We start from the raw sequence: 24,655 nt of genomic DNA, 5'->3' as shown, positions 1-24,655 counted from the left end.
GAATATAATTCAGCTCATTATCATGACTTGTGAGGTAGTGAGATAACCCAATTATTTCTCACAGTGCTTTTTGAAATATGAAGGGAAATCTATATCATCAAGTCATGCAGAAGCATGTTGCCTACATTTTAAAATCTAGCGACAAACAAAACAGAAGTGCACAGATTGAAAGTGTTTCTACAAGCCAGACTATAAATGATGGATGGACTGATAGCCATTTGAACAACTAGATCACTAATAGTGTTTACTCACATATAAAGAAGAACTGTTGGCAAAGTATAGGATTGCTTTCCTGGTTACAAAGTAAGAGTTAAGATAATTCATTTGTGCCTTTTAGTATTCTTTATGAAAAGGGAAGCGGTATACAAAAAATTTATACAAAAAGCTAGAGTACATGTCTCTCAAACAAAAATGGAATCAGTCATTAGTTCTTATTTACTTGGATATATGAAAACCAAGAAGGAATGACACCAGTAAGAAACTGAAATCTGACCTGATGTTTTTCCAACCTCAATCACATAAGGAAGTTACTAGATTGCTCAGCTTTTTTTTTTTTTTTATTCACATCTGCTAAGCCTTAGTATCTGCCAAATTTGTGGCAGACAAAAAAAAAAAAATTATTCTTAAAGCTCCGTATAAGAGTTACAGAAGCTGCTGCTCTGCTTTCAATCAGCTGAAACACTATTATAACAAATAGTTCTCAATTTTTTGTTCTCCAAATTTACCAGGCAAGACTTCAATATTCCTTAGAAAAAAAAACATAGAAATATTTTAGAGAAAAATAAAACCTTGTATCCAGCTGTTCAGTTGCAATTCCATATGCTTCTTTGAAAAGTTAATTTAAAGTAGCTGCTCTACGAATAGCAGAGCTAACAAAGCCTGTTTAGGGATCATGCATTTTATTCACCAGCCTGTTAATATATCCTCATCAATCTGCTCACATTTTTTCTAGCAGCCCTGGCAGACCAGCAAAAAGCAGATCAGACTTGCATGTGGCTGACCAGGCAGCAGAGACCATGTTGGCAGCTCTGCTGTCCAAGTCAAAACATAAACAGCACCAGTATACCCCATGCTCGGCTCAGACGGCACTTATCTGTATGTCCCTTCTATTCAACCAGTGATATTGATAAGCCTGTAAGTACTAGAGCATTTCACAGCTGTAGCTCGTCCCCAGCTGCTCAGAAGGGTTTTGGTCGCCAGAACAAAATGGTTTTATTGGAAACACGAACTAACAGACAAACCACCACTATTTTGTTTCCCCAAGTAGTCAGGCAGGAAATGGCAATTTAGGTACATATATCACTCTCTGAAAGAAACTGGTCAGAAACTACACTAACATCTGTATGTGAAACTATGTTCTTCAGGTTTTATAAACCAAAAGGATCCTCAGCCATAGCACTGTAAATTTTGTTGCCTTAAGGTTTTCAGAGAAAGTACTAGAATATCATGTAATGCAAGTGACCCAGCAATTAGACTGTGGTTAAAAAACATGCTGAGTACAAACAACACAGAAAAAACACAACTTCCTTGCCTAAAGCTCAGCAGTTGTGCAGAGCTGATAAAAATAAAAGGAAACAACACTTTGTCATTTTTATTTAAATAAACTGCTTGTTATTCTGCCATTTTTATGCAGCTGCTTCTCAGAGCTCTTTTCTTTAATGTTACTTTCACACTTTGCATTTAAAAAAATCTTTCATTCAACATTTGAAAACCAAAGATAATTGATGCATAAAACTTACTTTAATATTTTCTTTTTAAATTATTGAAATAATTTACAAATTCAAAATGCCTTTTCTTCACTAAACAGTGCAGGACTATAACAACAGAAAAAACAAGTAAGTATAACTAAAATGGTCTAAAATTCAAAATGCTGTGCTATAAAGCAAGGCCTTAATCTAGAAGTATGCTAATATTTAGATACAATATTGTATTAATATCTGAAATACAGATTCACAGACAAGCGAAGTAAGTCAAATACCTTTAGCCTCCAATTATCCCCAACTTCTGTTTTGATCCTGTTCAGCCAATTTTCATCAAAGTAAGCTGGATCTCTGAAACAAAAAATGTACTCATTAAAAACACGTTACAGAAACTGTGAGGATGCCTTAGTGATTAAGCCCCTACCTCAGGCTGAGGTTATTTAAATGACTACCTCTGTATCTGACACATGGTCTGCATATAGTAGTTCAGAATCCTGTTACTACTCACTTTTCTAAGGTCTCGCACTCTGTTGACAGCACAGCTTCATTTGTGTGCCATGAGTAACTAACACTTTTGAGGAAGCTGCTGTACTTGGAACGCATTTCGACAGCTTTTCCCTCTGTATGTTCTTCTTCCAATTTATCAGCTGGTGCTGGAATGGTATTTGCTTGCATTACTTGAAAGTGTTACAAAAATTACTACTTTTCCATGTATTATAGGTCCCTACTGCTACATACTGCTTACAACTACTCATCTTCTAAACAGGAAGCTCGAGACTCGACAATACCTATGTTGTCTTTACACAGTGAGAAAAGTTAAAAAGTATCACTGAAGTTAAGTATTTACTACCGAGAACACACTTTACTATTATTTCATCTACCAAACACTATCAGTTTTTGCAAATCTCTTTTCACGGTAACCCTAAGCAAATCTTTTTATGAACATCTTTGCTTATAAGTTTTTCTACCTTCTGCACTTTTGATAAGACAATCAAAATAAAGAACAGAAGAACGTTTAGTGCTTGTAGAGTATATTCGTATTTCTATAAACTTCTTCCCTCTCTTCCTTTTTCTCACAAGCACCTTCTGTAAGCTGCTTCAAGACAACTCCCAAGACTCTCTTGCCCCCAAGTTCCAAGATCATCTAAAAGGCTAAGATTTCTGACTGTTTACTTAAGTAAAATTTTCCTTATATCATACAGAATTTTGAAAATGCTATGGTCAGAACTAAGGAGATCGAATGTACTACAAATAACTGGTTTAAAAGGAGTAGGTCAACATAATATAAGGAAAGGCTCATATTTCATCCAACATATAAAGTTAATATAGTCAGTGGGGAAAAAGATGACCTTTTTTTTTTTGTAAGCATAAGGCTCTTAAGAGTCAGTGTGGCTGGGCAGGTTAGAGTTTCACAGGAAGTATTCTAATTTCTGGACTTTTAACACTGAGTACTATTAGATTTACTGCTGTATCCTCTAGGGATAGAAGGGTTCTGAACTGAGCTTTTTTTTTTAAGGCCAAGATGCCATGAGATCTTTTGACAAAAGCTCAAGAAAACTACAAATGCGTCTGGAGATCCAAACGACATTTATACCATATATGCTGTAAAACAGCAATTACTTCAGTACTTATATAAGGGCACAGACTTTGCAGCCACATTTTGTACCTGATGCACAGTATCTCCTGTACTCCATCTTCCCCATAATATCTTCTTCACAATGCATCAAGATTTGCAAGCAACCCGTGATACAATACACAGCAATGGGAGAGAGATCACAAATTGCAGTGTTTCTCTACTGTCACATTCCAATTGCTATTTTTACACAATCTGTTACAGACTCTGGTGAAGATTACGACATATTTCTCTTCCTCTGACATGGCATCCGAAAAGATATAGCTGGAAGAACAGCTTTAATTACTAGTTATGTTGATGACTCCAAATTACTCCCATTCAATAACAGTGCACAGATGACAGAATCTTAAAATTGTGAAACAGAAAAAGCAACGTCTTATCCAGAGTTTCATCTGGGTTTGAAATAGATGTTTTCAAGTAGCTTTCAAATGGCCTCTCTGCCCTCAGAAGACAGGTAAACCTAAGAATGAAATTGATTTGAATACATACAGGATCTACTAGAGATGAAGGAGGGTCACATTCAGCTTTTACAAATGGCTCTCCTTGCAAAAAGTTTTAAATCACCTAACTTCCACTTAATCACAACAAACGAGGTGTGGCATCCAAAAAATACCCTGGTATCTTTCAGATGGGTCTTCTGGGAATTGCCAACAGACAAGTGAGCCTTGCTTACAACAGACAGACAACTACAAAGTGTTTATGCAGCTGAGTGAGAAAGCAGGTCTGTGCTTCACCAGCACAAAAGACCAACGGGACTTTCTTAAGGACTGTATCTTATAATTTTGAGGATTGCACTTGCTCACTAACATCTCCAGCTGCTTCAAGGCTGCAATGCCACGAATATACAAATTCTTGACTTACCATCTTCATTGCAAATAATGACTCCAAGAAGCAACATGGGTAAGTATAAACAAGGGCCCACAAGCAGATTTATATTGGGACTTACTGGATGGCTAATATTGCATAACTGATTTTCAACAATAAGGACATCTGCTGAGGAAGAGTAATAAGATTCCAAGGTCAGCTCCAACTCATTCCACTCTGGAAGCTGTACTTCTACAGCAACTAAGCAGCTACTACCGCAATAAAAGTAACGTGTGGACCAGCAACTGGTCTTCACTGTCTTGATGGAAGTCTTGGGCTACCTACACCTTTATATATATGTCACCAGACATATATAAGGAAGGTCCCTGAAAATTAAATCTAAACTCAGTGTGGTAGTCCTCTCCCACGGATCCCATTTGTTTTCTCTTTTGAAGTATACAAAATTCATGGAAGCATCCTAGGGTCCAGCAGCTGATAAGGAATGCACTCTAAATCATCCACATGTACCAGTGCTCAGAATAGTACCAACAATTCTGTTTACAGCACCTCCACACAGATTACACAATAATTAGCAGCATATTGCAAAAACACTTTGCCAGCAATGCAACAAGCAGAAAAGCAATAGGCTGGGTATCAACACCAAGCAAATCTATGAGCTGTGATCATCCTTTCCTCACCCATAAATCACCTCAGAATCATTCCTAGTTTGCCATTATAATTTTATTTCTGTCCTCAAAAGTACGATTAAGGTTCAGAATTAATACCAACAACAATACTTTCTCTAGATGAGAAACTAATGAAAATAAAATCTGAAATAAAAAAAATTTCCATCAGAATTTCTACAAATACTTTTTAAAAGGAGCTTCCAGACATCAGGTCATGCACAGCCCTTGCTGCAAAAAAAGTCTCCCTCTGCTGAATTGCCATGGTTTGGGCCAGACTGGCCACTGAGATGAACGACAGATGTCCTCAAACCAGGACACAAATCTTTAGAAATCATGATTCAATCATATTCATAGTTCTTTAACTCCCTTAGTCCATGTCATTAAGAAAGATGCTGTAATTTCTTACAGTGTTTGAAAAAGCATCACCTAAGCAAATATGAAAATGTGTGGTTGAGAACTGAGTGGCTGTGATTACAAAACCTACCAGCTCATTTTGAAGAGTTACTGCATTAAACAAGGACAGCAGAAAACTGCTTAGAGCATCATTACCATGAGATTATTTGTTTGCACCAGGCATTTTGAATTCAGTAAATTCCTGAGCTTGGAATCCAAACTTGGACAATCCAAACTTGGACAATCTCTTCCAGTGGATAACTTTCAGATTCATAAAGTTATTTGTTTATCAGTTGATTGCTGCCTAGTATCTGAATACTACTGCAGATAACTGTGACTGTTCTTCAGGGTACAAGATACTTATGCTGTTGTTAATGCTGTATCACTTCATGTGATGTTGTTTTCAGGAGTGCTCATTTATACCATCTCCATCTTATTTTGTATGCAAATTTTCCTTTATTTAAGCAATCATCTCTCCACATCATAGATGCCAAGAGACAGAAATATTCTGAAGAAAACCAGCCCACAGAGCATGTAGTATAACTCATGACTATTACTCATTTTAACAGTGGTACAGTAAGCTGCATAAAGAAATGTCTGTTTACAAAAACTTCCCTCCCCCAGCGACATACAAAAGCATGGCTTTTGTGTTCTGCATGTGTCAAAACATACACAGCATCCTGCAACGTATAATGAATAATTCATTAAGTAGGGCACAATGCACAGATGACAAATTAAAATATATACCATCTCTTACATTTACCAAGGTCAGTATGACAGACAAAGAAAGAATTAAAACAAGAGGGTCACCTGGTACTAAACAGTCTCCAGAGTGGGATGAAAGGAAAATTCAAAACTGTAGTATAAAACAGGGAATCATGCTGTTCTAGGGATATGAACAGACAGTGAAACCATGAGTAACACCAGCAAAGGCTACGCAAAAACATGAAGAAAAAGAGGATGCAATTCAAAAATAAGCTATGGCACTTCTATCTGCTCTAAACAGCATAACCTACGTGATTTTAGGCAGACAGCCTACTCATAGATAGTTCAAATGTTTTCTTTTGCTTCCAATCTTTACTCCTGGAGTACCGCATTTGTAAAATAATAATCAACACTGATTTTGTATAGGCATCTTATTTTACTGTATTTCATATCAATTCTAGTCAGAGAGACCAGTAACATTTACATCTGAACACAAATGAGCAAAAAAAGATAAGCTAAAACACAGGCTGAATTTCTTCCCCTGAGATAATATAGTTGGCATTAGAGAATTCCATTCAATGGTACTTTAATCTGAAATTCAAAGATAAAGGTTTCATGATAAAAAGAAAGAGAGGGATTTACCAGCACCTGTTTATTAATGACTGAATATAAAGCAAAATGTTCATGCTCGGTTACGTAGTACACATTTCTGCCGTTTTATACTGCACACTACATCATTGAAAAGCTTCTGAAGGTGTCAGTAATTCCCTCTGTACTCTCTCCTTCTCACAGCCTCTTCCATCAGCTTTATTACAGAAAATTCTGCTACGTGAGTTGTTACTCCTGATGAATAGCCCTTACTTACAAATGGGCTGCTACCTTGAGTGCAAAAAATATCAAGAATAATGCACAAAAAATTGAGAGCAATGGAAGGAGCTGCTAGCCCCTTTTGAACACTTGACACAAGGCACAGCGGGTTTTTAATCAGCTGCTGAATATTCTTCCCTTTTTTTTTTACTGACAACAAATCCTACAGTTGTGTTGTGCAAATTTTCTGTATATCTAAAGCAACTAACTACCTGAACTAGGGATCTCTTTGAAACTGTTCCTCATCATAAACTACTGTCTTAATTTCTTCTTGTTCCCACTATCTCCTCCCCTCCTCCAATGAACTCTTCCTATGAAGGTGGAGGTTAAAAAAAAATAGAAAGAATACAGACTTCAGACTTTTAAACTTCTAAGTTTTCAAGAAGCAATGGTATCCTTACTCTCCTATAAATATATATCCAGATCACTGGATCACCCCAAAATCTTTCAGTTTTCATCAATGCTGTACCTCACTTAATTTGAGTTCTTCACTGACTGCATTTTCTTCATTCATAGTAACGAACACACATTGATGAAGAACCCTAAACAAGAGGCAGCTATACTGAAAGACACCCAAATTTCAAGGAACACGCATTACAGAAATAGTAGTTTACCCCTCTCAATGGAATAAGAGGTTCAAAGGATTATGAGCAGCAGCACAAAGTCCAGCTGGAGGCCAGTCCACCAGCAGCATACCCAAGCGGTCAACACCATTAAATATCTTTGATAGTGACCTAGATAATGAAACAGAGTGCAACTTTTCAGATAATACAAAACTGGAAGGAGTGTTGCCTTTTGGAAGGACCTTGACAGGCTGGAGAAATGGGCTGATAGGAACCTTATGCGTTTCAGCAAAATTAAGTGCAAACCACATGCACCAGTATATTCTGGGGGCCAACTGGTTGGAAAGCAGCTTTGCAGAGAAGAAGCTTGGTAGAAACCAAGCTGAACACATTCCAGCAATGTGTCCTTGCAGCAAAGAAGGCCAGACACATCCTGTGCTGCACTGGGAAGAGCACTGCCAACAGGCAAAGGGACGTACTACTCAGCTCTGGTGATAGCACTCTGAAATGCTGTGTCCTAGGCTTCCCAGTATGAGAGACCTGCACATACAAGGAAGTTCAGCAAAGGGCAATTAAGATGATTAAGAGATTGGAGCATCTGTCATATGAGGTGAGACTGAGCAAGCTGTGTCTGTTTAACCTCAATAAGAGAAGGCTCAGTGGGATCTTATCAATCCTATGTATAAATACCTGATGGCTCCTTCTTTATACCCACACATAATCTTCTCAGTGATGTCCAGTGAACAGACAAGAGGCAGTGGGCACAAATTGAAAGACAAGTAATTACATCTAAAGACAGAGAAAAAAATGCCCCCTGCTTTTTTTTTTGGGTTTTTGTTTGTTCTGTTTTTTAAAACTGCAAGAGCAATTGAATATACTCAAAATCTGATGGGACTCAATCCTGGGGCAACTTGCTCTAGAAGACTCTGTTTTGAGCAGGTGAGTTAGATTAAACATTCCAGAGGTGCCTCCAACCTCAACTGTTGTACAATTCTTTGATGTAAACCAGAATAACTCTAACAGAAAGCTGTTCATTTCTATTCCGTACCTGCTCAGTCTTCATTTTCAACAAGTTTCATACAAAACATTTTATTCTGCATTTACACTCAAGACTCAACATGTTAAAAGGAATAAAGCAAATCTTTTTTTTTTAAAAAAGGTCTGTAGGAACTGGCATGCTCTATTAGGGCTTCTGAGTTTGGTAAATGCTGCTTAAGCTCCTAATGTACAAAAAAAGCCCTTGCCCTTCTGTAACAACAGGTAATTCTGCATATAGATACATTTCAGATGTGTATCTGTAGTCCCAAAAACATACTATATTACACTGAGATGGTGAACTAACACATTTTGTGCTATTTAATCTTAAAGGTCAAAAGAACAAAAACATCTAATGTAACAGCTATTATTCCTTCACTTACTTTCAAGAACATAGTAACTCTGCAAACAACTAAAGTGACAGTTCCAATTTATCACAGAAGTTTTAATGCATGAAATGACAGTATATATAATATTATTGATATACTGACTGTAGTTTCAAACAAGGGTCAGGGCCAATACCTTACCTTGCACTGGTTCCAACTTTTTAAAAAAGTTTCATTTTGTAAGCTTAGGTTTAATCCAATTACAATCCAGTAAGCTCATATTTGAATAAATACCTCCATAAAACAGGACTTTTGGGTTGGGTTTTTTTTTGCATTTAAGATAGTTATCTGAAAACTATAAAGAAAAAACTGTATTATTCATGTTCCAGATTAAAGTACTGTCTAAGCATAGGAAAAGCTACATCCTTACGGAACACCAGCCAAGTTTGAACCAAAACACGCTTGAACACAGAAAAATGTATTGATAATAAATTCGTGTGTATTTAATTCATTAGATAAAAAAATTCTTACATTTTTTGAAGAACCTGGGCCATGACAACCCCACTTGTTAAATCTTCCACGGTTTGGCATGGTGCCTCAACATCAAATGTCTGGATCTGTGGGAGAAAGGAAAAGGTTACATTATTTTACTTCAAGGTCAAGGGATGTTCAGAAGTAAAAGAAATACTACCAAATAACAAATAGAACAGAGTAAACCCTACACATTTAGAATACATGGTAGGAATTAAGAAGCTTTAGTTTCAAGAGCAATCAAGGAAACAAACTACTGACAAGGATCCCCACCTTTGTTTTTGTAAACTTGTAAACTTTGCTACAAAAAACAGTGGTATATTCTCCAAAATGTAAATTTTCCACAGCATTTTCTAATTTGGAAAGTGACCGGGCCTTCTGTTGTCCCATTCAAATACTTCTAGAGTGCTTCCTTAGAATAAAGAGCTCTCTATCCCCAGGTTTAAGAAATCGGGAAAGGAGGGCAAGAGATTGATATGGCTGATTCAAGACCTGCTAGTCAGGGCAAGGAAGAGATGCACAGACAGTGGAAGCAAGGACAGGTAAGAGTATAGGGATGCTGCCCAGTTGCGTGGCGATGTGGACAGGAACACCAAGGCACAGCTGGAGCTGAAATTGGCAAGGGACGCAAAGAACAATAATAAGGGCTTCTACAGGTATGTCAGCCAGAAAAGAAGGTCAAAGAAAATGTACACACACACACCCCGCCCTCCCCTCATAAGCTGGTAACAACAGACAAGGAGAAAGCTGAGGTATTCAACAACTTTTTTGCCTCAGACTTCACTGGCAACCTCTCTCCCCGCACTGCTCAAGTGGATGGACCACAAGGCAGGAAGTGGGGGCCCTCCAACTGTAAGAGAAGATCAAGGTTGCCCTGCAGAGAAGGACTTGGGGGGTACTGGTGGATGAACACCTGGACATGAGCTGACAGTGTGCGCTTGCAGCCCAGAAGGCCAACCATATCCTGGGCTGCATCAAAAGAAGTGTGGCCGGCAGGTTGAGGGAGGCGATTCTGTCCCTCTACTCTGCTCTGGTGAGACCCCACCTGGAGTACTGCATCCAGCTCTGGAGTCCTCAGTACAGCAAAGACATGGACCTGTTTGAGCGTGTCCAGAGGGGGCCACAGAGATGATCAGAGGGCTGGCGTACCTCTCCTATCAGGACAGCCAGAGAGAGTTGGGGTTGTTCAGCCTGGACAAGAGAAGTTTCTGGGAAGGTTCCATCTGGGTCAGGGCAATCCCAAGCACCGATATAGGCTGGGCAGTGACTGGCTTGAGAGGAGCCCTGAAGAAAAGGACTTGGGGGTGCTGGTAGAGAAGAGGCTCAACATGAGCCAGCAGTGTGCGCTAGCAGCCCAGAAAGCCAATCGTATCCTGGGCTGCATCAAAAGAAGCATGGCCAGCAGGTCGAGGGAGGTGATTCTCCCCCTCTACTCCACTCTCGTGAGACCCCACCTGGAGTACTGCATCCAATTCTGGAGCCCCTACTACAAGAGAGATATGGACGGGCTGGAAGATGTCCAGAGAAGGGCCACGAGGATAATCAGAGGGCTGGAGCACCTCTCCTGTGAGGACAGACTGAGAGAATTGGGGTTGTTTTGTCTGGAGAAAAGAAGGCCCTGAGGAGACCTTATAGTGGTCTCTTAAGCGGGTACCAGTATCTTAAGGGGGCCTACAAGAAAGCTGGTGAGGGACTTTTTAGGATGTCGGGTAATGGTAGGACTAGAGGGAATGGATTAGAGCTAGAGATGGGACGATTCAGATTGGATGTTACAAACAAGTTCTTCACCAGTGGTGCGACACTGGAACAGGTTGCCCAGAGAGGTGGTGGAAGCCCCATCCCTGGAAGTTTTTAAGGCCGGGCTGGACGGGGCTCTGCGCAACCTGATCTAGTGGGAGATGTTCCTGCCCACAGCAGGGGGGTTGGAACTAGATGATCTTTAAGGTCCCTTCCAACCCTAACAATTCTATGAAGACCTTGTTGTGGCCTTTCAATACCTGAAAGATGGGGACAGACTTTTTAGCAGGGCCTGTACCAATAGGACAAGGGGTGATGATTTTAAACTAAAAGAGGGAAGGTTTAGGCTAGATACAAGGAAGAAGTTTTTTACACTGAGGCTGGTGAAACACTGGAACTGGTTGCCCAGAGAGGTGGTAGATGTCCTATCACTGGAAACATCCAAGGTCAGGATGGACAGAGCTCTGAGCAACCTGATCTAGTTGAAGATATCCCTGCTCATTGTAGGGGCTTGGACTAGATGACACTTAAAGGTCCCTTCCAACCCAAACTATTCTATGATTCTACCAGGCAAAAGTCTGGAGGAAAAAAAAAAGGAAAAAAAACACCAACCACTTGGCTCAATCACTAGCCCTAGTAGACTTTAAGACCTTCCATCACCTTTCATGTAACAAGAGAAATGGGTTCTTTTATGTCATTTTATTAAATATTAATCCAGATGTCTGATTCGTATGTCCATGAACACAAGCTGTCAATTTTTACACAAACTTGAAATAAGGAGTAGCAGGTGACTGTTTCAATGCGAAGGAGGCTTATCACTGGGGACTAAATAATTCCTGCAGGAAGTCAGAACCTTAGAAAATCCAAATTACAGTTTCAGATTACATATATGACTAGCAATGATTTGTTAGCTACTAGGCATAGGAGGCAGAAATGTATTTCATGAAAAATACTCTTGATATGAAAGTCAGAGAACTGGACAAACACTCAGTTCTCAAAAGACAGTAGTTGAAGACAAGGACAAAAGTTGTGAGCAGGAATCTAGCACGCAATGAAGCTGGAGGAAAAAAAAAATTAAGAGAAAACCACAACCAAAACAAAAAAAACCACACACGAAAAAATTCCACCAATCCCTTTCATCCCCAAAGACAAAGAAGCCCTCCAGGACCTTTTCCTTCTAAACACTAAGAATTAACGAAAGATCTGATCTTTGCACAGTGATTATACATATAGTTTGACTTTTAATGCTGGTGCAGTTGCAGAACAGACCTTTTATGTATTCTTTTGTAATAATACCTGAAATCTTTATTAGAGGTTCTCAGCACACAAAATACTGTGTGACTGGTTACCTTATATGCCAACACAACAAAAGGTAAAACCCAGTTGCAATTAGTTATTTATCAGAGCAAAATATTCCCCAACCTATAAATGATCCTTTAGAATTATTTACCCATTATTTCCCTACATTTTTGGAACTGACTGTGCAAGCTTACAACTGCCATGTTGAGCCTACAACAATACTGTATTGTCACAGAAGAAAGATCACACAGCTAAGACAGGGAGAAGTGGCTAGGAGTAAGAACAAGAAAGGAACCAGCCTCACTGGATTGGATGCAAATCATTACTCAAGACATTAGCAAGAACACTCGAGAGAGCAAACTGGCAGAGAAGATTAAGGAGGAATGGATACTTTTGTCTCCATGCATCCAACCAATATTACCTACAAGATCTGCAAGAATCCCACTAAAACAAATTTCACTTGGCTTCAATGCCTGGAGGAAACCAAACCATTAACTTTTTTCAGGACTGTAAGCTAATTATGAGATACAGAAAGGTGTTCTTCCTCAGATGCCAAATTCTTGTATTGAGCCAGACCTGTCAAAATGAGAATTGGATTCCTATCCTATAACCAGATCCTGTGCTTCTGGACAACTTTAAGGTTTCTTGACCCATTTTTCTCCTCCCCTTTGTAGGACTGCAATTTTCTGGTTGGATAGTCATGTGATAAGCTATTTTTTCATGCTTTCCAAGACAGCAGCAGACTGTATGAAACAAAGGAGATCCAGGTTCTCCAACAAGCAACAGTTTTATTCCAGGATTTGCATTTCTGGTTATTTTCACTGATTTTTAGGTTGTCAGACTTCCCTTATTAAAATCTCTAGAGTTACTTTGCAATCCAGTCACAGTGTTAGGCACTCAATTAGCCAAACAATGAACATTACTGGCCAGGGTGGAAATTCTTTCAAGGAGAAGGAGTTTAATGTTATTTTTTTCATTTGCTTCTCCTTTTATATATACTGTGTTCAACACCAAATACCTGCACAGGTCAAAGCCATAACAGATCTCAATCAAAATTTAAGTTTTCCAAAGATTAAATATTTCACATTGCAGAAAGTAGAAGAGCTACCGTGACTAAAGCTTACTAACTAAAGGACTGTGCGATGAGAGAGCCATGACAGCATAAAGCAGTTATTACTGCACTATCTTGGCATTGCCAGTAAATTGCTGCTAACTGAATTGTTCAAGTATGACACATTATTAAGATACAATGAACAAGAGTCTCAAGTCTGAATGGTGTTCCATTTAACCATTTCAGAAACATTCATGAGAAGACAAGCCAATCTACCAACTCCTGGGGAGAAAATTAATGTATTCCTGTTTTGAGTTGAAAGCCAGATGAGCCAGTTGATGAAAAAGAATACTACACACCATTTGTGATGAAGATAAAATTAAAATATGATATGTAATCTAACACACCACCATAAATCAACAGTTCTTTCCAAGCTTTCATCTACTTAATCATGTTTTATTTAAAAGTACTATTTACCATTGATGCTGTCTCTTCTTTTCTCAAAATACAAGCTATTAATAAGTGCAAAACTGCCAAACATTACCTCAATACACCCACATTTATAGGATACATACATTCACACTCCAAGCACCAGTGAACTTCAGAAACCCAAAAAAGCGCCTTTTAAAACTAGAAACATCTTCTTGTGGAAAAAAATGCAAATGGCAGAGTTTACAGGAGGTGAACTCTGCTGATTAGAGTGCAAAAATTTCCACCTCTACTACCCAGAGCTGACAACATAATGAAAATGATGTCACATTAAACACAGGAAGTGTAGGGCATCTTCTGTCTTCAGCACTCTTTGACACACAGTAGCCTAAGTGATAATGCAACCCATAGAAATGGATGCATGAGCTTTCACCAAAGGAGGATAACAGAACTGTTCTCTAAAAGTAGGTGTTAAACAGAAATCACAGAACAGTGCTCAATGAACAAGAAAGTGAAATTCTTTTTGGAATCATAGAATAGCTTGGGTTGGAAAGGACCTTCAAAGGTCATCTAGTCCAAGCCTCCTACAATGAGCAGGGATATCTTCAACTAGATCAGATTGCTCAGAGCCCCATCCAACTTGAACTTGGTTGTTTCCAGTGATCGGACACCTACCACCTCTCTGGGCAACCTGTTCCAGTGTTTCACCAGCCTCAGTGTAAAAAATTTCTTCCTTGTATCTAGTCTGAATCTTCCCTCTTCTAGTTTAAAACCATCACCCCTCCCCTTGTCCTATTGCTACAGGCCCTGCTAAGAAGTCTGTCCCCATCTTTCAGGTATTGAAAGGCCACAGAAGGTCTCCCTGGAGCTTTCGCTTCTCCAGGCTGAACAACCCCAACTCTCTCTGGCTGTCCTGATAGGAGAGGTACGCCAGCCCTCTGATCATCTCTGTGGCCCCCTCTGGACGCACTCAAACAGGTCCATGTCTTTGCTGTACTGAGGACTCCAGAGCTGGATGCAGTACTCCAGGTGGGGTCTCACCAGAGCAGAGTAGAGGGACAGAATCGCCTCCCTCAACCTGCCGGCCACACTTCTTTTGATGCAGCCCAGGATATGGTTGGCCTTCTGGGCTGCAAGTGCACACTGTCAGCTCATGTCCAGGTGTTCATCCACCAGTACCCCCAAGTCCTTTTCTGCAGGGCAGCTCTCAATCCCTTCATTCCCCAGGCTGTATTGCTACTGAGGGTTGCTTTGATCCAGGTGCAAGACCTTGCACTTGGCCTTGTTGAACCTCATGGAAGTTCACATGGGCCCACTTCTTGAGCCTGTCCAGTTCCCACTGGATGGCATACCCTCCCTCAGGCGCGTCAACTGCAACACTCAGCTTGATGTTGTCTGCAAAGTTGTTGAGGATGCACTCCATCCCACTGTCTATGTCATTGATGAAGCTATTGAACAGTACTGTTCCCAGTACAGAACCCTGAGGGACACCACTTGTCACCGATCTCCATCTGGACATTGAGCTGTTGACCACTACCCTCCAGACGTGACCACCCAACCACTTCCTCCTCCACCAAACAGTCCACCCATCAAGTCCATACCTCTCCAGTTTAGAGAGAAGGATGTTGGCAGAGACTGTGTCAAAGGCCCTACAGAAGTCCAGATAGATAACAAGCTCTTCCCTTGCCCACTGATGTAGTCACTCCATCACAGAAGGCCACTTAGTAGGTCAGGCAGGACTTGCCCCTGGTGAAGCCATGTGGGCTGTTTTGAATCACCTCCTTGTCCTCCATGTGCCTTTGCATTGCTTCTAGGAGGCTCTGTTCCATGATCTTTGCAGGCACAGAGGTGAGGCTGACAGGTTGGTAGTTCACAGGGTCCTCCTTTCTACCCTTTTTAAAAACGGCTGCAACGTTTCCCTTTTTACCCTCACCAGAGCCTTCACCTGACTGCCATGACTTTTCAAATATCATGGCGAGTGGCTTGGCAACTACATCAGCCAATTTCCTCAGGACTCTGGGATGCATCTCGTCACGTCTCATATATTTCTGCATGTTCAGATTCCTCAGATGGTCACGAACCTTGATCTTCTCTTACAGTGGGAGGGACTTTTCTACACCAGTCCCTGCCTTGCAGTCCATCCACTCGAGAGGTGCGGGGAGAGAGGCTGCCAGTGAAGACTGAGGCAAAAAAGTTGTTGAATACCTCAGCTTTCCCCTTGTCTGTTGTTATCAGCTTATGAGGGGAGGGCGGAGTGTGTGCGTGTACATTTTCTTTGACCTTCTTTTCTGGCTGACATACCTGTAGAAGCCCTTATTATTGTTCTTTGCGTCCCTTGCCAATTTCAGCTCCAGCTGTGCCTTGGTGTTCCTGTCCACATCGCCACGCAACTGGGCAGCATCCCTATACTCTTACCTGTCCTTGCTTCCACTGTCTGTGCATCTCTTCCTTGCCCTGACTAGCAGGTCTTGAATCAGCCATATCAATCTCTTGCCCTCCTTTCCCGATTTCTTAAACCTGGTTATCTCATCAAAATGTGAAAAATTTAATTGAAACTGCCCTGCTCACTGACATCTGCTAGAAATTAAGCTGCAAGACCAGCTATTCTTTCTGATAAGTATTTAAGCAACTAACATTCTTATAGAATACAGTATCTACCTATATCAGCATCAATTAACAACAAGCCAAATTTATGTTCAGATCTTAGCCTACTAATCCTACCTACTTCTATCAGTAATATTCTATAACATACAGGATGTACAGGTTTTATATGTATGTCTGTGTGTACACATATATATATTTATGCGTATATACACATATATACCCATATGATATAGGATAACTACTAATGGGTAACGTATTGGTTTATATGTGTATGTATGTGTAAGTATTATATACAAACCTACACACATTTGTTTGTGTATATATACATAAAAATTTTTATGCATTTGTATACAAAGATATAGATACATGCACAGCATATATGGATCATACATACAGGATATGTATGCAATATAAATTGCTGCTATTTTAGGAAATTTCTGTAGAGAACAAGCTCATTTCTAGCTGCAGAAAAAAAGAAGCTAACTCTAATAATATGCCTGGATGAGCTCTACTTTATTCTTTGACTTTGAGGTGGCTCTTTCAATTGCCTTTTAGTTTTCTATTGTAAAATTGTTGAGTCTTTGAGTCAGTTGATCCTAAAGGGAAAGACTAGCAATGAGGTGTGAGCCAGTCTGTTCCCTATCACAGGTAGCTGTTAGGAAGCTCTACTTCAGGTAAAATAAGAGGGAACCTTTATTCTGTGATATGATTTGTGATTTATATCTTTCAGGTTGGTTAATATATGTTGGCTTGCACATCCCTGAAATGTCTGCTAAATCTTGCAATTCCACTACTGATGGTTTTTGGAAGTATTTGAAACTTTCCAGCTTCCCATGTTGCATTTTGGATTATGTAGTATGCCGGTTTAATCTTTGAAATTGACTTTCAACTGCAAATTAGAAAAATCTAGTAGAGAATATCTATCAAACTGAAAGGAGTAACAAAATTTTTCTGTAACATTTCTTTTACCTACAGAAATTCTAATTCGTTCAGGTATATAACATACTTTTTGTCCCAAAGCCTTTAAATATTTTGTCCCAGCCCTTCAGCACTGCATAAAAAGTATTGCTTATTAGACACTTAATGTGATACTTTCAATATTCTCAAAAGAAATAGAAGTTAAATAGTTGTCCAAACAACAGGTGAAACTAAGTCCAGAAATTTGGATATTACATATTTTTATGGTATAATCCACACATTTTCATATAAACCATAGAATCATAGAATGGTTAGAGTTAGAAGGGACATTAAAGATCGTTTAGTTCTGACCCCCCAGCTACGGGGGCGTTCATTTTTTCCTGAATGAAGATTGCTAGGCTACTAGAAACCTGGGCCCAAATTGATCCATACTAAGATAAAGGACAGGCAGCAAGGCATAGCTTCTGTTTGATAGCATAAGGCAAAACAAAGTCCATTAACTTATTGGCTAGTGGTTAGCCAGAAGAACTTTGCATATTAGTAGTCCAAATTTATATATATTTCTAATATTACTGAAACAAAAAAAAAGGTGAACATAGATGACAGCCTTCCCCTTGCAAAATACAGAAAAAGAAGAATAACTATTTAAAGCCCACAACTCCACCCTCTTGCAGCTATAATTTAGATGAAAAGTACTGTCTCTATTGACAGGTAGAATAAAGAACTCTCCCCCAAAGGCACAGAAGATGAATCCAAAAGCACTAAGTTCTACTGAAATATCTACACAAACTTTCTCACCAGTGTGGAAACACAGTCTTTCACAGGATCACAAGAGTATGAAAGACTTGGCAGCTAAAGGATAGGATTCAGAGAGAGCTGGCAGTAAGTTTTCATCAGCCTAAGAAATTTCAGACTTAGCAGACTCCAGAACTGGTAACACAGACGTATAGCACACCACTAAATTTAGCGCATCTTGCAGTTCAAGTCTTCTCCATTTCCAGGATTTCAGCAAACGTTTTCTTGAACTTCGTGGAGACTCTGCAGGTATGCAGAACAAGATTTTTCAGAGGCTGACCAAATTCCATGATTCCTTAAGAAAGGCAGGAGCCGTCATGGAATAGGCTGACATCTTTTGGCACTGTCCATAAAATAAAATCAGGTAAACCATGTCAGAGTGATCAAGTCCTGCTGTTTGGTTTTGGTTTTGTTTCTAACCACCAAAGGGGCAGTAGAATTGATAAAACAACCATCATCTCTGTTGCAGTTAAACACAAACTTATTTCTACTTATTCCAATCCTGAGGTAAAACTAAGGATACCCTGCTGCCATAGCAAACAAGTTCACTCAAAGGTTTATCTTATGTAATCCAGCAGTGCAGGAAAGGCTATAAACTATTTAATACTCTGAAACTCTGCAACGAACAAAGCACGGATGGTCATTTCCCAGATCTAATGTCCCCAAAACATACATCACGTGGAGTGTAAATACCCACTTGTTTACCTTAAGTACCTAAACTTAGCTACCCTGAGAGATTTAGCTGCAAACAGTGAACAGGACTTCCACAGAGGACACAAAGCAACACTTCCAGTGCAGTGTACACTTGCTAAGAAGACTGCAGCTAAATGGCATGAACGAGCCCTATGAATTCTAGGGCTGAAGCACATTATCATCACATTTACAATGCATCTTTTTGTGCAATACTTGCTCCACTACATGCACCACTCCAAAAACATTTCCTGTGTGCCCCCTTTGAAAAGCTGCGATCCCTTTTTGGCCTCAGCTAGTCCACTGAAACACAACTCCAGCTTTGTACCCATTCAGAAGCTTTTGCCTGCCCCATGCAGGAGTGGAGTGCTGGCTGGACTCCCCCTGCCTTTAACCTTGGCCAGCTTTTCCCTCCACCAAAACCTTCCTTCTCGTTTCCATGCTGTCTCTCGTCCATTGTCCCAAATGAGAAGTACTAAGTAACTCACAGGAATGACTAAGTCATGTATGGCAAAGTAAGGCAGCCAGGAAAACAGCACATGCATACTCTGCCGGGCAAGAAACCACTACCAGTACGTTGGAGAGGGAGTTAATCCCTTTCCTATGTGGCAGGACCGGTCAGGCTGTTGGCAACAAAAGCCACAAGAAGGACACTACTACCCTCTTCCCCTCACTTCCATCCACGCATTCCTGCCTTAACCTTGTCCTAGTGTTAGTTGGTGTGTGGCCAATAACCTTGTTGTTTTTTGTTTTAAATTAATGACACGGACTTGCAAATTAAATTGATTAAGCAACCCTGGACTTAGGCTCTGGAGGCAAACTGTAGTTAGTTAAGTCTTTCTAAACTACCACAGTACTCAAGAGCCCTCAGCTCAGCCAAGAAAGCAGACAGCAGCAAGTGCAATTGAGTCTTGGGCCCCTCTTCTTCTCCTTCACTGGCTCCACAACTTGAAAGTCTGCAATTGCTCTACAGAAGTCAAACACAATGCAGCAAAGACACTTGATGGTCCAGGAAGAATAGAATGTCAGAATATCATCTTCCAGTTCAAGAGGCTCAAAATGGTCTCATAATAAGAAAGACAAAGATAAATCGTGAATTTTGAACTGACTTCATCTCTTTGACATAACTGTTGAAGTACTTAAAAAAGAAGATAGAAACAGGTTTCTCTCCTCACCTCCCACCTTGAAATTAACAAGCTAACAGAAAAGTTGTTTCCCTTATACTGTTTAAGGTTCACAGTTCTCAGCAGTAAAATCTGTCTCTTCTCGAAGCACCATCTCATAATCCCCCTCAAAAAATGAGGGGGCCGAACTGGGAGCCAAAATTGAGCACACACTCAATCACATCTAAATGTTTTTTCTTCAGAGAACTAGTGATTGTTATAAATGTACCACTGCTATAGAGCAGCTCTTCAGAAAGGAGTAAATTGAAAAAAGGCAGAATTTGGTAAATGATCGGAATATCACTGTCTTAGACAACTACCCCTAAAAAGGGTGGAGCAACAAGTTTTTACCATCTTAGTGAAAAGTCATCAAAAATAAAACAGGTTGCTCAACCTACTAGTCTGTGACAGCAGATACAGGGGCTGTGATCTGCTAGATACCTCAACCCATGCTCCACGACTGCAGGCAAGCTTAGTGTTTTTTTCCCCCCCCTCTGTCTGCACAGCAACATATTCAAACAAAACTATCTTCTTGACCTGCTGTCATCACCAGCAGTCAACCACTTCTGAAATCTGATGTCTTCTTCAAGAGGTAAGAGATGCCGATGCGATGATATCTTCAGAAGAAAATGAAACCCTCCAACTTTGTAGTCAACGATCAAGGATTGAAATAAGAAAGAGTTTTAACAGGCTTAGCAAGTCTCCTACAATCTCTGCCTCTAACAAGAAACCGAAAGAGTGCTTAAAATTATAGATACACAAGGATCAAGAACCGCAGAGTCTGAAGAGGAAGTAGGAAAAAACACAACTTTCCTAGCAAATTCCAGCAGATTTTATCCTCTCTGAAAGGGGTGCCTACAAAGTGTTTACAAGCAGCCCTCTTGAGGAACCAAAATTTGCTTCAGCTCTTGCTCACGTGATCTCTATGTTTCAAACTAACACAGGCAAACCCTTCCAGTCGCGGACAGACTACCATACAGAAGATGGAGATAGACTGTACCGAGAACATTTTTCAGCCAGAAAGGAGAAAGGTCAAAGGACTGATACCACATAAATGGTCAGACTGTTTTTGAAGTGGAGGGTGCCAAAACTGGGGCCTTGTACAGTGTTTACAAAATCCCCGCTTATCATAAAAGTTATAACATGCCTTTCAGAGAAACTATATTTGGCCTTGAGGGTTGGAAGATAAAGCAAGCAGGCAAGATGCAGCTTGGTGGAGACAGCACACTGCAAAATAAGAGATATTTATCATAATGAAGGAAAGAAAGTTCATGACATCTCCACAGCGATCTGCTACTTATAAACAGAGAGCAGTGACCTCTTTGAGGAATGCTGCTGTTTACATGCCAATGTCTAAGCAATCTTTTCAGTATTACATCTTAGTTCTATGTTAAAAAGAAAATTTCTCAGATTACATAGCAAAAGCCTGTAGATACCACACTGATTTTAGATACAGACATATTAAAGTGTAACTGCCACATGCACGTTTGACAGCTCTCCATGTTTTAAGAAATGACTCAGTGATGTATCTGAGTTAAAAGCACTCCTGACAGCACACACAAAGTGAAAAAAAAAAATTAAAAATCTGTGTGCTCATATGTGGACGAGGCATAAGTTTTAAACAAAAAAGATGGCGTGAATCTGTATCAGATATGCTGAAACAATTTTAGTATTATTGCAGGTTTAGATATGCTGAAACAATTTTAGAATCATTGCAGGTTTACCTCACAGCTATATTTTTCTAAACTGCTTTGGTTGGCTGCAATGCAGCTTGGATAACTATACCACAATGCCCAGAATAGTCTCAGAAGAGGCTTCTGGGAGATTTTTGGTAGAGTAATAATCCTGCAATTACATTAGGCTGCAAACACTGGTAACATATAAATATTAACTTTGAGATATCAGTAGTTGGGCTCCAGTCCTCTCAGTTTCACTTGAGTTGCTGCTACCTTGGCTGCCTCAAAATAACATCATGGTCGCTTGCTAAAATCACAGGAAGCAAAAGCTCTCCCACCTGTTAACATCCTGAAAAAAAAGTATTCAGGAACCCATTTGACAATGCTGACGAAGAGGTAAAAAACCTGAAAATTACACCCCAAGCTAAAGCATAACACCAAAAATGGGGGTGTTGGTGAAATATTAAAGAATAAAACAAAACATATTCACAGGTAAGCAGTTTGTTCCAGCTTCAAGATACCAGAATAGGAATCACAGGCATGCAAAGTAAAAGGCTTGAGGGATATTCTCATTCATTATAATCATGAGTTGGCAGAGGGAGGAGCAGTTTCATTTCACCCTACATCCATTCCAGCAAACATTCGGTTTACGTTGAACAGGTTCTCATACTTGTGCAAAGCCTTATCTATTCTACTTAAAACACAGACAAACCAGTTCAAGTACTTCTGTATGAATGTGAAGCAAGCAATCTGGGAGGTTAAACCAGTTCTTAAGAACCGGCAGCATCTCTGGCGTAATGGAAAAGACTGGCCATCCCAGGTATGCATAAACTGCAATTAAGAGAGCTCTATTCTCCCATCTAAATGAACGGTTTCGCAGACACCATTATGGGACTTGAGGGAAAGCCAGGCAAAAAAAGCATCTTGTTTATACAGCCAGTTTCACTCATGACTAAAAAACTTCATTGCCTCTTTTGCAAGTTTCATGTAGTCTGGAATAAACTGAAGACACCTTTCTTCATTTTTTTTTTTTTTTTTACTGAGTCTGCTTCAAAGCCACATTCACACAAAAATACTGAAATTGTAAAAATAACCCATAACTTCACATAGTCATCTACGAAACGTGTTGACTAATTCTAATGCTGTTTAAGAAGGACTTACAAATATTTCTGTTAACTAAAAAACATGCAGCTACTTTTCTTTATTCCTCTATATCTGAGAGCGTGTAAAAGTTAGAAATGTAAAGGGATCTGCATGGACCATTACTACAGACAGGACAAGACTCCATTGGATAGGTACAGTTTCAGGACTGAAGATTATAAATACTAACTACTGCTCAAACATGATCATATGACTGAGTAATAATTCCTACAAATGGTCGACGCCACAAGACTTTTCCTGTTGCTGTGTTTTCTCTCTCTAAATTTTCCATTTTTATGTCCACTTTTCCAGGATGCCTTTTTGTGCCAAGGTAATTTTTTTTTCAATGGTTTAGCTCTTCTAGGAAAGCGCAGATCATTTTCAAGGGTAACAATAATGACTGCCATTCAACAAATCAATTATCTCAACTACCAACCTCAAACATAGTAAGGAAAAACAAACAAACAAACGAATCACTAATTCTTTCCAATATTTTTTTGGTTTAATGTGAGAAAAATCAGTGGAGATTTTCACTAACACTGAACAGTCTTCATATAGATACACTTGTCCTCTTCATCTCCACAAACAAGAACCAGTGACTCTTCTTTTATTTTTCTATCAAGACTACTCGAACTTCCACCATATGTGAACATGTGCGGAAGTTGATAAAACAATCCTTTCAAATACATACAAACCACTGGTTTGTACTCTATTTGGCTGTATAAAGCATTCTTTTGGGGAACAGGGAAGTAGCCACTGCCTTCTGACTCTGCATTTTTTGATTTCCCTTGCTAGCTAGCAAAACCTTAACCTTATGAAGTTTTAAAAGCAACTTTATGGAAATTTTAACACCTCAAAGTCAAGTCTGAACAGAATATTTAAGTAACAGAATGCTGGAATACTTTTAGTTTTGAAGTCTTCTCAGACTTGACGCGAACTTCTGCACACATGCTGTACTTCAACAAAATATTGTCAAGTCATTAATGATTTTGTCCAACCTGCAATTAGATAATGGGCAGGATCAACAGTTCAAATCACTCCTAACATACTAATACCAAACAAGAGAAAATTCTCTTTCATTCTGCAGCAGCTTACAAGTTTCGAGTACAGTAGTCTCATCTGCAAAGGAAAGAGCTAGTCTGTTGGTTATGTGGAAATCTGGGGAGTTAGGAACACATTGGGACTGCGACCGCTTGCTAGGTAGCCTTTCAAGCTTATGCTTCTCTCATTGGCACAACTGCTTTACTGCCACGGAGCACAAGAACAGCCTATCTAGAACAGCTGAAATTAAAACACATGGAAACTAGCAGCATATAGCAACAGATCTTCCTCCATCACCCCCCCAGTAAACCCTCCTCCTTCTCCTAGGACTGAGCCTCTCATTCAGCCTTTCTTTGCCAGGATACATACACATTGACTCCCCCATGAATTTTATCAGTACGAGGACATTCACTCCCACCACCTGAAAACAGGAAGCCAAAAGAAGGACAAGTGGCCAACCACAACAAAGATGCAAAGATTGTCAGGAATGTGATGTAAAGAGAATCTAGGTTGCATATTCCAGACCTGTATGAAGCACTGGGGGACACTATTCCCCAAAATATCCGCCTTCTGTACTTTCCTGCTCACCTCTAACAATCACTGAATTTCCCTTCCTAATCCCCTTTGACTTTCACAGAGAAACCTAACCTGTCATTCCCCAGTAACTTACTCATCACCACCAGGGCTTTAGCCAGCTCTAGCCTTGCACAGATTAAACATCTAAAAGAGAAAATCTCTGTTTCCATTCAGCAATCAGTTGTGTTCCCGAGTTTCATATAGTGGGTATTTCCTTGGCAATTTTGCTAATGGAGGGGGGAGAAAAAAAAAAAAAAAATCGAGGCCCAAACATAAAATCTAGTGATTCCAAA

At 39.7% G+C, this 24,655-nt stretch overlaps 1 protein-coding gene across 3 annotated transcripts in view; it reads right to left on the bottom strand.

Annotated features, from left to right (window-relative positions):
- Positions 1–24,655, bottom strand: part of HOOK3 (hook microtubule tethering protein 3) — a 96,804-nt gene that overhangs the window by 71,081 nt on the left and 1,068 nt on the right. For all 3 annotated transcript variants that reach the window (XM_074570919.1, XM_074570920.1, XM_074570921.1), the window contains exons 2-3: positions 9,244–9,329; positions 1,979–2,051 (exon numbers count right to left, since the gene is read on the bottom strand). In XM_074570919.1, the coding sequence (XP_074427020.1) occupies positions 1,979–2,051; positions 9,244–9,329 (159 nt within the window). The remainder of the gene's footprint in view (positions 1–1,978; positions 2,052–9,243; positions 9,330–24,655) is intronic.

This window comes from Larus michahellis, chromosome Z, assembly GCF_964199755.1.
Source record: "Larus michahellis chromosome Z, bLarMic1.1, whole genome shotgun sequence".
Classification (NCBI taxonomy): domain Eukaryota; kingdom Metazoa; phylum Chordata; class Aves; order Charadriiformes; family Laridae; genus Larus; species Larus michahellis.
This window is presented reverse-complemented; position numbering and strand designations above follow the sequence as displayed.